At 31.2% G+C, this 16,407-nt stretch overlaps 1 protein-coding gene across 10 annotated transcripts; it reads left to right on the top strand.

Moving 5' to 3' along the window:
* Nucleotides 1-843: 843 nt before the first annotated feature.
* Nucleotides 844-13,128, top strand: Mypt-75d (Myosin phosphatase targeting subunit 75D). Of its 10 annotated transcripts, none has more exons than XM_083041901.1 (11): nucleotides 844-1,286; nucleotides 1,755-1,787; nucleotides 2,473-2,647; nucleotides 2,907-3,185; nucleotides 3,254-3,556; nucleotides 3,916-4,058; nucleotides 4,153-4,278; nucleotides 5,476-5,551; nucleotides 5,642-5,859; nucleotides 6,831-6,996; nucleotides 9,446-13,128. In XM_083041901.1, exons 3-11 carry the CDS (start codon nucleotides 2,620-2,622, stop codon nucleotides 9,775-9,777), a joined length of 1,671 nt encoding a protein of 556 aa, XP_082898027.1. In that variant the 5' UTR covers nucleotides 844-1,286; nucleotides 1,755-1,787; nucleotides 2,473-2,619; the 3' UTR covers nucleotides 9,778-13,128. The 10 variants fall into 10 exon arrangements, with proteins under 10 accessions (XP_082898027.1, XP_082898026.1, XP_082898025.1 ...); XM_083041900.1 differs by having other exon boundaries at nucleotides 1,755-1,929; XM_083041899.1 differs by lacking the exon at nucleotides 1,755-1,787.
* The last annotated feature ends 3,279 nt before the right edge of the window (nucleotides 13,129-16,407 follow it).

The raw sequence follows: 16,407 nt of genomic DNA, 5'->3' as shown, positions 1-16,407 counted from the left end.
TTTAATTTTTACGATGAAAATTTTCCGATACTATATGTTCATTATTCTTGCACATATATTATTCATCAAAAAATGTATTCATTTATGTCTTATTTCTATTCATAATATATAAAAAGAATTAAACATATTATTTGAGCTTATAATTTAATAATACATACTTTTGATAGAAGTCTATTTAATTACGAAGAAGAAGAAAGAATGATCATAATTACGAGAAGAAAGAATGACAAAGAATAATATGTGTATGTGTGAATATACATATATTATTGCATGTGCCAATTAATAATGATACTCTAATTTTCATGATACTTATTGTGTCACATATACAATTTTTGTTATCAAATTTTTCATATGATAAAAAATATGATATAATTAAAAATTTCATGTCAAATGTGTGTGCGTGTATTTGAAATATAGAACGCGATCTAAAAACGCACATATTATTTTAATCACCAAAGTATATCTGACAAAAATATAATATATATAAAAGAGAGAAAAAAAAAACACATAACAGAGTTGCATCTCGAAAGCTAAAACACGTTGCAAAATTCACCGAAGCGTTCAAGCGTTCCGCGCAGCTCGTTCTTCATTATTAATAAGCTCCGTTCTCAGATCTCGAATTCCTCAAATTCCGAGAGCGATGTCTTAACGCGAATAAAATGAGGGAGCGATATACCTGCTCGCTTATCGACCGGCTGGCGCATAATGCAGAACGGTTACGCAACAGTGTGTTCTATTCTCGCGGGCGAGGTGGGCGGCGGTGCGCATGCGCGAGCTCAGCGCCGCGCATGCGCAATCTTGACGCCGCGCTGCGTCACGCCACCGTGGATCGGCGATCGCAGCGAGCTGCGAGCTGCGAGTGAGCGCGTGGCGCGAGACGTGGTGAGACGTGCGCGGGCGCGATTTCTCTCCCGTAAGGTAGTTTAAAAATGGCGGACGACAGGTAGACGTTTCCGTTCGCGGTTGCACGCGCTGCCAGGATACGGAAACGCGCGCGCGCGCGAGTGCATATTTTATTCTCATCGGAAATTAGTGAGAGAGAGAGAAAGAGAGAAAGAGCAGATCGCGCGCTCTCTCTTTCTGTACACATAAAATATTAAATCGATGGCGTAAATCATGCTCCGCGGAGGGCGCGAAACGTGAATGAAGAGTCCGGGACACCTCATCGTCACCGTCGCTCGTTACATTCCGCTGGCGCGATTGCGAGCGCGGAGGCAGCGGGGGAGGGAGGAAGGAAAGCGGAGCACCATCGCCGCCGCCGCGTGTCGAACCGCGCGCTCGCATACGTAAGTAAAGAAAAAAATAATAATAAAAAATACACCGCTACACTGCTACACTGCTACTGTCTGCTACACCTCGTTGATTTTCCGCGGCTCGATCATCGATCTCTTACGTCATTCATCTGTCATCTCTCATCTCCTCGAGAGATCCTTCGAGATATCCTGCGCGATACGCACCGCTCGTCCTGGCCTTGATCTCGCGATGGCTTCGGTTCCCTCGCCGAGCGATATAATTGACAGGAAGTAAAATCCATCCGCGCTCTCTCTCTTTTTCTCTATTTTTTTCACTCTGTGGAATTATGTACCGCCAAATGCCTACGTTTATTTGCGAAAATTGTGTAGTAAAGTATTGAAATACTCGTATTTTAATCGATTTAATTAGCTTGTAAAATCAATATTTTTATATATTATAATACAAATATTATTGATTTCTCCAATATTTATTCATTTTTTAATTGATCTTTATTTTTTTAGGGCAGAATGTACTCTTTTTGAAATGAATAATAGGCAAGATGTTTCACAAATTATTATCTCTGAGATATAAAATTTATGCTGCCAACGTACAGTTAGAATGTTTAAATATGTACACTCTTTCGATGATATCCAATGACGCAATGTATTACCTGTGTTGATAGGATTCTTTACATATGTACGCACATTACGCAGGCATCTATAATCTATCTATTTAATAAAGAATTTTATATTACATTGGAATTTGTTTTAAATAAAAATAACAGTTTCTGCATTATCACAGTAAAATATATAAAATAAGAGACTGTAAAGTATATATGCATATTGCATTAATTACAATCTTCTTCTTACAGAGAAATTTACTTGATTCCTCTCTGCAAATTATATATTATTTATTATTTATTAGATATATTATTCTTTTCAGAAATGTAAATCTAATCAAATGTAAATGTAATCATTTTTTTCTTTTCTTTTTTCTTTTTTTTTTAAATTGAATATTGTTATTATACTTACAAGAGAAAATTTTCATTAAAATTTTCAAGCTAAATTATCTTATTTTCCAATAGAAAGGATTCCATACATAGAAACCCAATAATCTTAAAAAAAACCACATCAGCGTCAAGTTACTGTTACTATTTCTAGAAAGCTTTCTGTCAGTATATATAAACATTTGTGCAAACATTTTATGCTTACTTACCTAAGTACTTGATAAATTTTTCAGAGCACTAGAGTGAAATGTGTGCTATCATTCTTGCCAGATAATTCGGAAAAATCAATCAAGTTGCATATGTATTGTTGAAATAAATGAAAATTTTCTGATACCAGAATAATATGCAGTATTTGTTCAAAGAGTTTAAATTATCTGAGAATGAGATCTTCGCTTTGTAACTGTAAAGGTAAAATTGTTTATATTATGTTTCTTCATTACTGAATCTTCTAATTATTATTACATGCTTTGTTAAATGTGTTAGTGTAAAGACAAAGACAAATATAAAACCGTTCTAATAAATTAAATGTTTTGTGATTTAAAAATTTATATATATGTTTTTTCTGGAGCAGATTTTTCATTTTTTTCATATAGTTGCATTATGTGTGCATATGTATGTATACATGTTTACATTTGATGATGTTTTCTCTTTTCTCTGTTGTAAACAGGTAAATATATCTGTACAAATTACAAATACTTAACAATGGAACACTCAGAGTTAGTGGCAGAAATGGTACATGTTGAAAGACTGACGACGCAGGAGCGATTACACATGGCACGTCACCGTAGACTACAGCAGCTAAAAGTATGGAGACAACGTGAAAAGGAATGGTTGCGGCATCAAACTAGACATACAAGTAACAAGCGGCACATATACTTTAGTGATAGTGTTATGTTATTAGAAGCCGCTGCGAGAAATGATATCGATGAAGGTAAATCTTATACAGGTATAAACATTATCAACTAGGAAATATAAACATTATCATATTAGGAACATTTGTCTCTCTTTTTATAGTAAGGCGACTTTTGAAGAAAGGCGTAAATCCAGACTCGACAAACGAAGATGGCTTGACAGCGCTGCATCAGTGTTGCATAGACGACAATGAAGAAATGATGAAGTTACTTATTGAATTTGGTGCTAATGTAAATGCAGAGGATAGTGAAAAATGGACACCATTACATGCTGCTGCTACATGCGGTCACTTACACTTAGTCAAATATCTTATTGCCAAGGGTGCAAATTTACTAGCTGTTAACGCTGATGGCAATATGCCATATGACATTTGCGAAGACGAAAAAACATTGGATTGCATTGAAGGTGATAAGATTTTAACTCTGTAACATTTATGTATCTTTAAATATATAAATATATTTATATAATAATAATATTAATAATAATAATAATATATTTATATAATATTAATATTAATATAAATATATTAATATTTATTTAAATATATTTATAAATATTAATACATTTATTACATAAATTTGTTTATTTATATATATAAATTTAATACATTTTTAAATTATATATATATATATATGTATATATATGTATATATATCTTTAAATATATATTATATATTTAAAGATTGTCATTTCTAAATATATACAGTAGAAATAATAAAGCATGATATGTATTCACATATAAATTATGTTTCTTATGATACATAGGAGAGATGGCGAGGCGAGGAGTTACTCAAGAATTAATTGATGAAACAAGAGCTTCAACGGAAGTTCAAATGTTACGAGATTTGCAAAAAATTGCTTCCTTAGGAGGTGATCTGGAATATAAAGATCATCAAGGTGCTACACCTGTACGTATATTCAGATTTATGTTAATGTAAGAAAAAAAATGATTAGTAAACTAACTATTTATAATTGCTTACTATGCCACAATTTTTATTACAGCTTCACATTGCAGCGGCAAATGGCTATTTACGAGTTGTAGAATTTCTTCTTGATCAACACGTATCGACAGATGTAGAGGACAATGACAAGTGGCAACCGGTTCATGCAGCTGCATGTTGGGGACATGTAAGCTTAATATTTTTCTATTTTTGTAGCTATTAATTTTAAGATTATTATAAGTTTTTTATGAATAGAAACATGTTCTATACTATTGAAAAATGAAATCTCGGGCAATATGCTTTTTTGTATAAAGATAATATATTTATTATATAATATTTGTTTTATAAAAATTAAGATTATATATCAAATTTATTTTCCCACAACATTTTCTATATAGTATTTATGATTCTTCTGATATATTTTAATATTTTTTTATATGATATTTATGATATTTTGAGCAGAAATAAGATCAATAATAGTTGTATAATGAAGAGAAGATGTGTCTATCAAAAGACTAACAATTTATTATTGTATGATTCGCTGAATATGTCAGTATTAAGGAATCTGATTTTCTTTTTTAATGGTATTCGAAATATTATCAGAAATTTTTTTAATATCTAGAAAATATTGAATATTTTAAAAATTATTATAAAATAACTAACAGTAGTATAACCAGAAATCTTTAAGCAATCTATCAATTAATCTCCCCAAGAAATTGATTTGTCTAAGATAAAGACAGATAGCCTTATCAGAGTCAAGAATTTTAGACCTATCAATCTAATATCTTCAGTAGAAAACAATCATCAAGACGATTGTTTTCTACTGATTTCCAAGTCTAAGGAACATGTGCCAAACAATACTTGTCTTAAAAATTTTTGTCCCAAGATTTTGTAATAACTTCTTTTTAAAAGAAGATAATATTATTTTAATTTCTTAGATTCCATTATCTTGAAAGTTCATTCTATTCAAATACATTATTTTTGCCACTAGTGATGCACCATGTCTCAAGCTTTATAACATGCTGGCACTTGTTGGCTTCCTAGATTTGAAGGAGTAATCTTTAATTCCTGAAAAATAAGCATCTAAGAGATAGTGTAAAGAAACAAATACTTTGCAACTATATTTTTTTTTATAAGTGTGTTAAAGTACTTTGAATCCATTCGAGTTAACTGTACCTTTTGAGTTATTATTTACAATTGCGCTATTTTTTTCTAAGCTTTTCAAGATAAAAGTTTGACAAAATTAAGAATACGGTCTTTAATCCTAAAAGTAGAAGGGACGGGAAAAAATAACATCTAAATATTAGTTTAATAAATTATATACGATATTACATATATTAATTATATACGATATTACATATATTAATTATATACGATATTGCAGTTGGAAGTACTTGAGCTATTGGTACAAAATGGAGCAGATCTAAATGCGAAGAATAAACACGATGAAACCCCCGCAGGTAAAAATTGTCGACTCATTTTGACTTATATTTACACGCACATCATCACGTTTAATTTCTCTTTTCACATCTTATGATATTATGCCACAGATATATGCGAAGATCCCGAAATTAGGGAGAGAATAGTGGAATTGAAGACGGAACAGGAGAGTAAACGACTTCGTGAAGCGCAGGGACGGAGGGTTCGCAGATCGCAGAGCATAAATACAAGGACACAGAGCGTGCGTCGAACATCCATTCGAGACAAAGTTCTCACTACTAAGAAAGACGCTCAAGAAGAAGCGCGGTTTAGGTTACAAGCACAACAGGTATGGCAACATTTCTAGACAATAGACTAACAATATCTTAAGTATCTATGGGAGATATCTAAAAATGATACAAAATTCATAAAAATTATATAGATTGTTTTCACTTTAATACTAAAGCTACTGTTAAAATTTGGATTTAATTCATTAACTAATTTAAAAGTTATTGCAATTTAAATTTTCGCTAGTTTTACATATAATTTTATGAAAATTCGTTACAATGATCGATTATATTACGTTAAAAATATTGAAAAAATGATACCACGTATTTCAAATTTTTTACATGTATAATGGAATAATTGGAATAACTGTAAGGAACAATGTTGCAAAATTACATTAACATTCACTAAACCGTTTAGAAAAAAATAATAATAATTTGTTGAAACTCTGGCTTTTTCTCCGATTACTGAGCATTCGGTTGTGTCAACCCTTGAAAGTTAGGAAATTAAACTATAGCGATTTTCTATAAGATGAATAGCATTGGTACTTTTGTCTCCGATATCTTCTATACATCCTTAAATATTTTCTACTTTTTTCGCGATATATATGTATGTGATTTGCAACTAGCAGTTATATATTTTTTTCTAAAAACTTTTTTTACATTAATTGATTTCTCTCATTTTATGTATAAAAGTATTGAGATAAGATAATAGAAAAATGAATATTTTACGAGCTATTTTATAGTTGATGTAAAAGTATGACAAAAACCAAGTTGACCTTCAAATGATCAAAAAATGACCTTGATTAAAATTCAAAATTAATTTTCTTTTTTGCCCTCAAAATTTTCAATTTTCGTAATATTTTTGAAATATTTTTTTCATTATAATATAACAGTTTTAGGGATATTCGATTATATTAATTAAAATAAAACACACCCTATATGTTTAAAAAATACGTTTAATAATACTGAATATTAAAATCTGAATGTATAATAAATGAATAATAATAATTAATCAGTCAAATATATTTTTTAGACATATGTTAGTGCTCCTACACCTAGTATTCCGCCATTGGAGAATAATACGCAGGAAGTAGGAGACCATGAGACTGATTCTAATACACTGACAACAGCGGTGCGAAAAGGTCCCGAAGGAAAAGACAATGAGTCTTTTCTCCACGAAGATGTCGATAAAGATTCAGGTACATTCCAAATGTATTCTTACTTGCAATGGTTGTGATTCAGTAGAATATTGTAATAAATGGTAGCTTTTTATGCGGAGAGACTTCTGGAAAATATACAATATTTCAATCATGTCGTGATTTAAAAATTGCAGCACATATGTATATATATAATTGTACATATATATATATATATGTATATATACATATCATGCTCATTTATCACATAGTGTCCTATAAAGGAAACATAGGAAAATATATGTGAATAGAAAATTGAAAAAGATTGCATATAAATTTGTATATATATAACTGCAACATGCTCACTATAAAAATAAGAGAAAATTATTTTTACTGAAAATAATAATTACAAAATTATAAATATCGTATTTGAAGAGCGGACGGTAAAGTCGAGAGAGAACGCGACTTTACAATTTAAGAAATAAAATTTTACACATTAATAGAGAGAGAGAAGAGAATTGAGATTTTATGGAAGATTAAATAGTCCCAAGTATATAGATTATATATTAAATAAATCTGTTAATTGCAAAATCCCCATAAATGTACTTTGTTAAAACTCACTGTGTTAGCTGTTCGATTATTTACCAGCTTTTTCTTTTTTTTTCCACTATTGCGTGCTCCTGAATAATTGCGAGGTCAGTTTTCTACGTCACTTTCCTATTTCTTTAATTATTACATTTCACGAGCTCTACAATGCATTTAATTATGTTATCGTTTTTTGTATCATACACGTATCGTACGATACGATATATTTATTCGCTCAAAGTGTACGTAAAATATCTACGTGTGCTACGCATAAACAATGCATTTTTCTCTCTAAAAAAATGTTAAAATTACACACATATACACGCAATCACACATTTTCGTTTTATCTACATCGAATCTCTTTGATAAGACCTAAGATGATACTAGCTTTCTTAGCATATCTTTGTGGACCGCTTTATAGCAAAGCTTAGCGGCCACTTAACAAGCGCAATATAGAATAATAATCAAACGAACGTATATATTTACTGTAGATATGTCGAATTGTTTCTATACTTTCTTACATAAACTGGAGCCTAAACGATTTAGAGAATTATATATACCATATTAGTAGAGGACGCACAATAAGTAGAATTTTGAAAGATATATTATTCTATACTCTTTATATACATATAGTATTATGTGCAAGTTTTTTTTTTTCTTTAGACTAAGTATATATTTAGAAGAGACTGTTACTCTCTCTGTTTGGTAAACTTTTGTCGGATAACGCGCTCATAGTATAATGAGCAAATTTTGGGCCTAAAGCATGACTTAAAGTTGTGATCGCAATTCTCTATACGAATTTTTTATGTATGTTCGTTATTAGATTCTACATTTTCAAAACGTATTGAAAGATTAAGCAAATTATCTGTTAATCAAACAATGAATGCTTCATCTATCTATTATATTATTTATTAGATTGGAAAAAATGACGAGGTAGTCAATTCAAAAGATAAAATTATATTCAAAAGAATAAAATTTATTGTATTATATTATTTATCTTTTATTATATATTTTATTTTTCTTTATTTTATGAAGGTAGTCAATTCAAAAAATAAAATTATATTCAAAAGAAGAAAATTTATTATTTATTTATTGGATTAGAAAAAAATGATGAAGAATTTCATTTTTCTTCATTTTATTGGTAGTAGGTATTTTATAGGTAGTCAATTCAAAAAATAAAAAAAACATATCAGATGTATAGTGAGGATAAATTGCCAACGGACCTTTATATATTTATGTTTCCTATAGATGATATAACATACTGCGCTCTATAGAGATAAAATATTCTAAAACTAATACATTTTTCATTCGATAAGAGATCCCGATGAGATAAAGATCATGTTCTCATTATAATGATAATGCGCAAGTATAATAATAATTTGTAGTAGCTGTTGAATTATTGGAGAAATTCCATTATAGTAAAAATATAAAAAGACATACAAATCATTTTAAACACAGTTTCGTGCTCTTTGTGACGTAAGCCGTCTCTTTATACCATATATTGTCTCTCTCTATCTCTCTCTTTTTTCTATTTATTAGTTCTGCTTGCGTAAAACGCAACCACTTGTAATCACGTTTATTATATATAAATATCCGTTCAGTAATATACTGTGTGTACGTACATACACCAAGATGTGCATATGGTGGTCCTTCTTAATGCAATGTTTTCGAAAATGCTTGTTATTGCTACAAAAGAGCATGTCAAAAAGCTTCTGGCGCATGAGACTCATAGTTGACATCCTCGTTTCTTTTTTTTTTTTTTCCTTTTTTTTTTTTTTTTAATTGTACTCAGTGCATAGGAGTAGAAAGTGGGGTTGATTGTAAGGTGGAGGGACAAAAAAGAGTGACGAAAAAAGTGTCGGCACCCTTGAGACGGGTGGCAGAAGAGAGTAGCACATTGGATCTTTACCCTGTTTGTGCCTGACAGCAGTGACAGGGCTCGATTCGCCAATCGGTAGCCCACAGCAGTCGCCGTCGATTTACGCTACGGATACCGGCGATACCAACAACGGCAAGATCAACATACACGTCTCCGTCGTTTTCGTCAAGTCCCTGTCGGATCTGAAGAAGCAGCGGGCCCAGAATCGGCACATACCCGGCGGCTCGTTGGACGCGAACGGAAACGGCATCCCGATGCCGGTCTCGTCCATCTCCAATTCCGACCTCAGCACCGATGACTTCACGCAACGCTTCACCGGCAACACGAGCGAGATCGTCAGCGACAATCATACGGAGAAGAATTGCTGCGCCGTCATGTAATGCATTTTTTAATTTAATTTTACGTTAATTTGTTTCCCCTCCTCACCAATTTCGTTTTCCCCTCATACGTCTTCCTCATACTTCCTCATACGCGCGAGATTTTTCATTTCTGCCCGGAATCTTTGCGGATTCCTCGCGAGAAAAAAAAAGAAAATGAGAAAATGTGTTCCTTCGCTTCTAGTATTTTTTTTCCAGAGAAGACTCGATGTGCTGTGTTCTTAAGGATGTATGGGAGATATAATAATACATTTGGAGACAAAGTACCAACGCTATTCATATCTTATAGAAAATCTGTACATCTTATAGGAAATCGCTGTAATTTAAGGTTCCTGGCTCCTCACCGACCATGTTGGAATTGTGAGAGGCGAGAAAACACAAGCTAAAAATTCTTAGATGCCATTTCGAAATAAAAAGATATTTCGATGAAACAGCACTTGAGATGACTTTAGCACACTCTTAAAATACTTCGAAAACTATCCTTTTCCTTTTATAATCAATCAACAGCTGTAAAATGACTGTACTCGTAATATGAGGCCCAGTCCGTCTGGTCTTTGCACATGCGCAATCATTCCGACAAAGTTTGATATCACGATTATACGGTTGTTGATTGACTGTCAAGGGAAAAAAAATAGTTTTCGAGGTATTTTAAAAGTATGCTAAAGTCATCTGAAATAGTGTTTCATCGAAATATCTTTTTATTTTGAAATGGCATCTAAGGGTGAAAATCCATGGACTGATATTTTCCGCGTAACGCGTATCGCGTAACCAATCAGAACATTCAATTCCGCGTAAAGGAAACGTGGAACGGCTCTGATTGGTTACGCGGAAAATATTAGTCCATGAGTTTTCACCCTAAGAATGTTCAGCGTGTGTTTTCTCACCTCTGACGTCACAACCTAACATGGCCGCGGCGAGGACCCAGGAGCTTTATTAATTTCCTAACTTTCATCTGTTTCCAGCGTTGACACAACCGAATGCTTAGTAATCGAGAAAAAGCCAGAATTTCAACAAATTATTATTTCCTTCTAAACGGTATAGTAAATGTTAATGTAATTTTGCAACATTGGCCGCATTCAGCAGACTCAACAGTTGAGCAATTTTCCGATGTCATTCGATGCTGATTGGCTGAATCTGAAAGTAGAAACCAATCACGTTCGATTGCTACTTAGCGGTTGAGTCTGCTGAATGTGGCCATTTGTTTCTTAAAGTTCCAATTATACATGTAAAAAATTTGAAATGCATGGTACCATTTTTTCGATATTTTTAACGTGATATAATCGATCATAGTAATGAATTTTCATAAGATTATATGTAAAACTAGCGGAAATTTAAATTAATAACTTTTAAATGAGTTAGTGAATTAAATCCAAATTTTGACAATAGCTTTAGTATCAAAGTGGAAACGATCTATATACTTTTTATGAGAGAGAGAGAATTTTGTACTATTTTTAAATGTCTCCCATACATCCTTAAATTTCTACAATTTTGCAAATCATACATTCGATCCAATTTCGATGCGTGATTAATTTTTATTATATACAAGGTGTCCCACTTTAACTTTCACGCTTGAATGTCTCGAAACCACGGCAATTTCGGGAAAAATGTTTGACAAAAGTTGCAGGGTTGGAAGGAGGCCATTCAGTGGCGGTAACAGATTGGTCATTCGGGGTCATTTTTAAAGTCATTTGAAGGTCAAGTCCAACTTTTTAAATAGAAACCCATACTTTTTATTGCAGATTCTGATTCTCCGCCGAAAAGTAAGTAACTTTTGTCCGAAATATTTTTTTTAAAAACGCCCTTATCCCGAAAACTCAGGTTCAACCTTTGACGGACCAATGATAAAAACTCGCTTTATAACAGACACTTACTGTTTACCGTCAGCATTAGCGTACCCAGCCACTGAATGGCCCCCTTCCAATCCTGCAACTTTTGTCTGAAGCATTTTTCCCGAAATTGCCGTGGTTTAGAGATATTCAAGCGTGAAAGTTAAAGTGGGACACCCTGTATATTTTTAACAATTATATATATATGTACACACGTGAGATGTACATGAGATACATATATGTACATCACAAATAATAGCAGCGTGAAATTCAACAGCTTTAAAGTTGAGATAATTATCGCGGTTCTAAATAGTGAACGGCATGTGTACTTAAATCTTATAACAAAATAGTTTTTTTTTCCTGCAAATTATCACGTCGTAAATTGCAGCGCTTAAATGTTAAGCTTGATGTCAACAAAGAGAGAACACTTTGTTATGACTTAAACTTTAGGGAACGTGTACTTACACATTCGCAAAAATATATATATGTATATATATACTATATATAATTATATATATATATATATATATATATATATATATATATATATATATATTGCATTTTTCTTTAAATTATTTACACACATCTCTTCAACGCCTAAAGACGTTTAAGTATTGTACAGACTTTTACTTTTATTTATTGCTAATATTAAAAAAGAAATGTATAGATTATAGACTTTAGAGAGATGTAATGTGTATTTTACATATGTAGGGATATATTGTGCTTAGAGATTCGAATTTTTTTCTAGCATCTTCGCAAACAGATATAAGACTATATCAAACAAACTTCCAATGTTTTCTATGAGAGAACTCTAGCTGTAAGAGAATTAAGTGAAAACCGTTTTTTATATCGATTTAAAGATTATTTGTAAATTTTGATATGTGGTATTTTTATCTATATTACAACTATAGACTTCACCGAATTCTTCGTTCTGCGTTATAGCAAGTCACATACATCACTGATTTACAATTTGCACTTGTTTTTTAAGCTTTCCACTTTTAAGGCGTTTTGACATTGTTCGAAATACATAAGTATGTAGATTTTTTTATGTAAAAAAAAATTATGTAACGCTAGATCCAGGAAAAGAAATAATCAAAATGAAATACAGCAGCGACAAATTTCAAAATATTCGCGTATGTATGCGTGCAGGACTGTATACAATGAAATAATCCATTTTGGCAAATAAACATATTTTTTCTTTATTTAAAAATAAAATAGTACAAATAAACACTCGTACATTCCACCGCGATTAAATAATAAACGTTGCCAAATTTTTTGCGATTGTATTTCGTGATTTATCCTATAAATCTTGCAGTTGCGTTAATCGTAAAATTGTACATTGCCATGATTATTCCATGTGGTAAAGGTATTATTTATACTTGGTTTGAATATGAATGTCTATGGTGAAGATTGATTTCAATGGCTGTATTTGAAACGAATTTATGTGACATCACCTGTTACGGTATTGTAATATATATATATTATAGTAACGTTATACATATAAAATAAAATCACTGTATATATGTTATCTTATATTTTAATATTATTTCTGATCCTCAAACACGCGATGTACATCAAAAATTTTATATACTCTATATACAAACAACTTAACAATTTTCTAAGTTCTTTCCTAGTTATATAAATACATTAATTTTCATATATTTCATTATTTAATATTTTTTTATCACAATTGTATAAATTTTCTTTCGCTCTGAATTTTTTATTTCATGTATGTATGACGTGTTACAACACAGATATTTGTATACTTACTTTATAATATAATTTGCAATAATATTTGTGTGTAATTATACGTAGTATTTTCATAGAAGCGATTTCGTTCCTTTTCAACTGTATACTGATACTCCTGTGAGTTATCCCGATACTGTTATCAGCATGAGAATGCGAATTCCACTCGTGTAAGACCAGACAAGTATAACGGGTCAGGAACTGAATAGTGACTGATAACAGCCGGATATGACAATCATAATGATACTGAGCGAGCATATGGGATGGCTTAGCGGCCAGAGAGAGAAGATTACATCAGTCGACTCCCAATTGAGAACTGATTTAATCAAGCGTGCATCACGCTTGTCTCTTCTGATGCAACCACCGCGCCCTATTGAGCTTTATTCTTCATTAGAACCACCAATTGGCAATAAACAAAAGCGTGATATTAAATATTACACGAGATTAAATGATCGAGTAATAATTTATATCGTATCTTTGTGTGTCTCTGTTAAGGATATATGAGATACAATCGGAGATGAAAGTATCAAAACGCTATTCATCTTATAGAAAATCTATACATCTTATAGAAAACGGCTTAATAGTTTAAGGCTCCTTGATCCTCGCCGCGACCATGTTGGATTATGACGTCAGAGGCGAGAAAATACACACTGAAAATTCTTAGGCCGGTATTCATAGTCCGTTCTTATTTCAAGACCGTCTTAAGTAATGTCTTAAGATGCAAATACGGCTCTGTGATTGGTTAATCACATCTTAAGATTGTACTTAAGATATTCTTAAATATAAGAACCGACTATGAATACCGGCCTTAGATGCCATTTCGAAATAAAAAGATATTTTGATGACACAACTTCAGATGGCTTTAACACACTTTTAAAATACTCCGAAAACTATTTTTTTCCTTGACAGTTAATCAACAACCATAAAATAATTGAAACATCAGACTTTGTCATGGGGAATGACCACGTGTGCATGCAAAGACCAGACGGACTAGGCCTCATATTACAGTCATTTTACAGCTGTTGATTGATTATAAAAAGAAAAAGATAGTTTTCGAGGTATTTAAAGAGTGTGCTAAAGCCATCTGAAGTGCTGTTTCATCGAAATATCTTTTTATTTCGAAATGGCATCTAAGAATTTTCAGTGTGTGTTTTCTCGCCTCTGACGTCACAATTCCAACATGGTCGCGGCGAGGACCAATAATCCTTAATTTCCTAACTTTCAGCTATTTTCAGCGTTGATACAACCGAATGCTGATAGTAATCGGGGAAAAAGCTAGAATTTCAATAAATTATTATTATTTTCATCTAAACGGTTTAGTAAATGTTAATGTAATTTTGCAACATTTTGTTCCTTAAAGTTCCAATTGTAACATGTAAAAAATTTGAAATACATGATACCATTTTTTCGATATTTTTAACGTATCATATAATCGATCATAATAACGAATTTTCATAAGATTATATGTAAAACGAGCGGAAATTTAAATTGCAATAACTTTTAAATAAGTTAGTGAATTAAATTCAAATTTTTTGGCAGTAGTTTATTAGTTTCAAAGTAGAAACGATCTATATATAATTTTCATGAATATTGTACCATTTTTAGATGTCTTCCGTATACATTCTTAAATTCATTTTTCAACATCTTCTTATCTATATGGCTGGCTAGGCTTCCTAGGGAATTTGCCCATACGCCATTATTTTTCAACAATATCTCTATTCCGAAAAAAAGAAAACATCTATAGATATGATTTATTGCACATTCAGAAAATATAAATTATCCGATAAAAAATATAATCTGAAGATAATTTTACGATATAGACCCTCCGTTGAGTATTATATCGCCACTTTTGTTAATCACGCTGCGAATCTTTCAATTAATCAAAGATATACGATACTTTTATCAACACTTCATATCATTTTGATCCTTTATACTTTATATCATTTATTAGAGTAACGTAAGCTAATGATTAACTTCACCGATATCGAATCATCATATTATAATCTAATTTTATTCTAGATTAGATATTTTGTTAATTTCTCATCAGAATCTTTCAATATCACGTTTAATTAAAAATTAATCGATGTTCATGTATTACTCACACATTTGAAGTATTTCATATATAAAGCTAGAGCTTTTCATGTCCTTCTACAATACTGTTCATTCGATTCTGTCTTTCTTTTAAATAGCTGAGTGAAATTTGACAATGACAAATAAAATATATCAAAACTATCAACTAGATTATCTAAAAAAAAAAACGTCAATTTATTTTATTATTTTTTTTTATTTAATATTTTTATTTTATTGTTTATGTATTATATATTGTTTATATATATTTATATATTGTTTATTATTTATTATATATATTATATTATATATTATATATTATTCATTTTAATTAACATTTTATATAAAATATTTATTATTTTATAACGAAAGATAAAAATAAACATGGAATTTTTTTTTAAGAGACACTACTTGCGAGAAGTTAATCTAGTGTCCTCGATCAACAGTGTCCAACAGTTACGAGGTCAATGGCGTCGGATAATCATAGTCTTCCAGCTGAAACGTGACAAATTTATGATATCATGTTACATCAGACGAATAATTATTCTTGTCGAAACGCGTGCCCAGTGAGAAATAATCAGTTAAAAAGACGTCGAATCAATGACTTTTCCACCAAAGAGATCGGTTTATGTAGACGTCTAAAATTTGATCGATTAGACATTTTTGTGTCCTTCAAATTTAACCTTTTTAAGACGCTTATGAAAACGTCTATTAGCCGTTTATAAAACGTTTAAAAAACGTTTAAAAGACGTCTATTAGTAGCTTATTAGACGTTTATTTCGATAAGATAAGATAGAATATAAAAGTTTAAAATACACTCGGCAACGGAAGAATGCCTTAACAAATGAATTTACGTATATACATATATATCGATATATGAACGTAAATTCATTTGTTAAGGCATTCTTCCGTTGCCGAGTGTATTTTAAACTTTTATATTCTATCTTATCTTATCGAAATAAACGTCTAATAAGCTACTAATAGACGTCTTTTA

Source organism: Prenolepis imparis, unplaced genomic scaffold, assembly GCF_030444845.1.
Source record: "Prenolepis imparis isolate NDT839.2.m4 unplaced genomic scaffold, iyPreImpa1.0 SCAF_7, whole genome shotgun sequence".
NCBI classification, from domain to species: Eukaryota; Metazoa; Arthropoda; class Insecta; order Hymenoptera; family Formicidae; genus Prenolepis; species Prenolepis imparis.
Note: the sequence above shows the minus strand (reverse complement) of the source record. Positions and strands in the feature narration are given on the sequence as shown.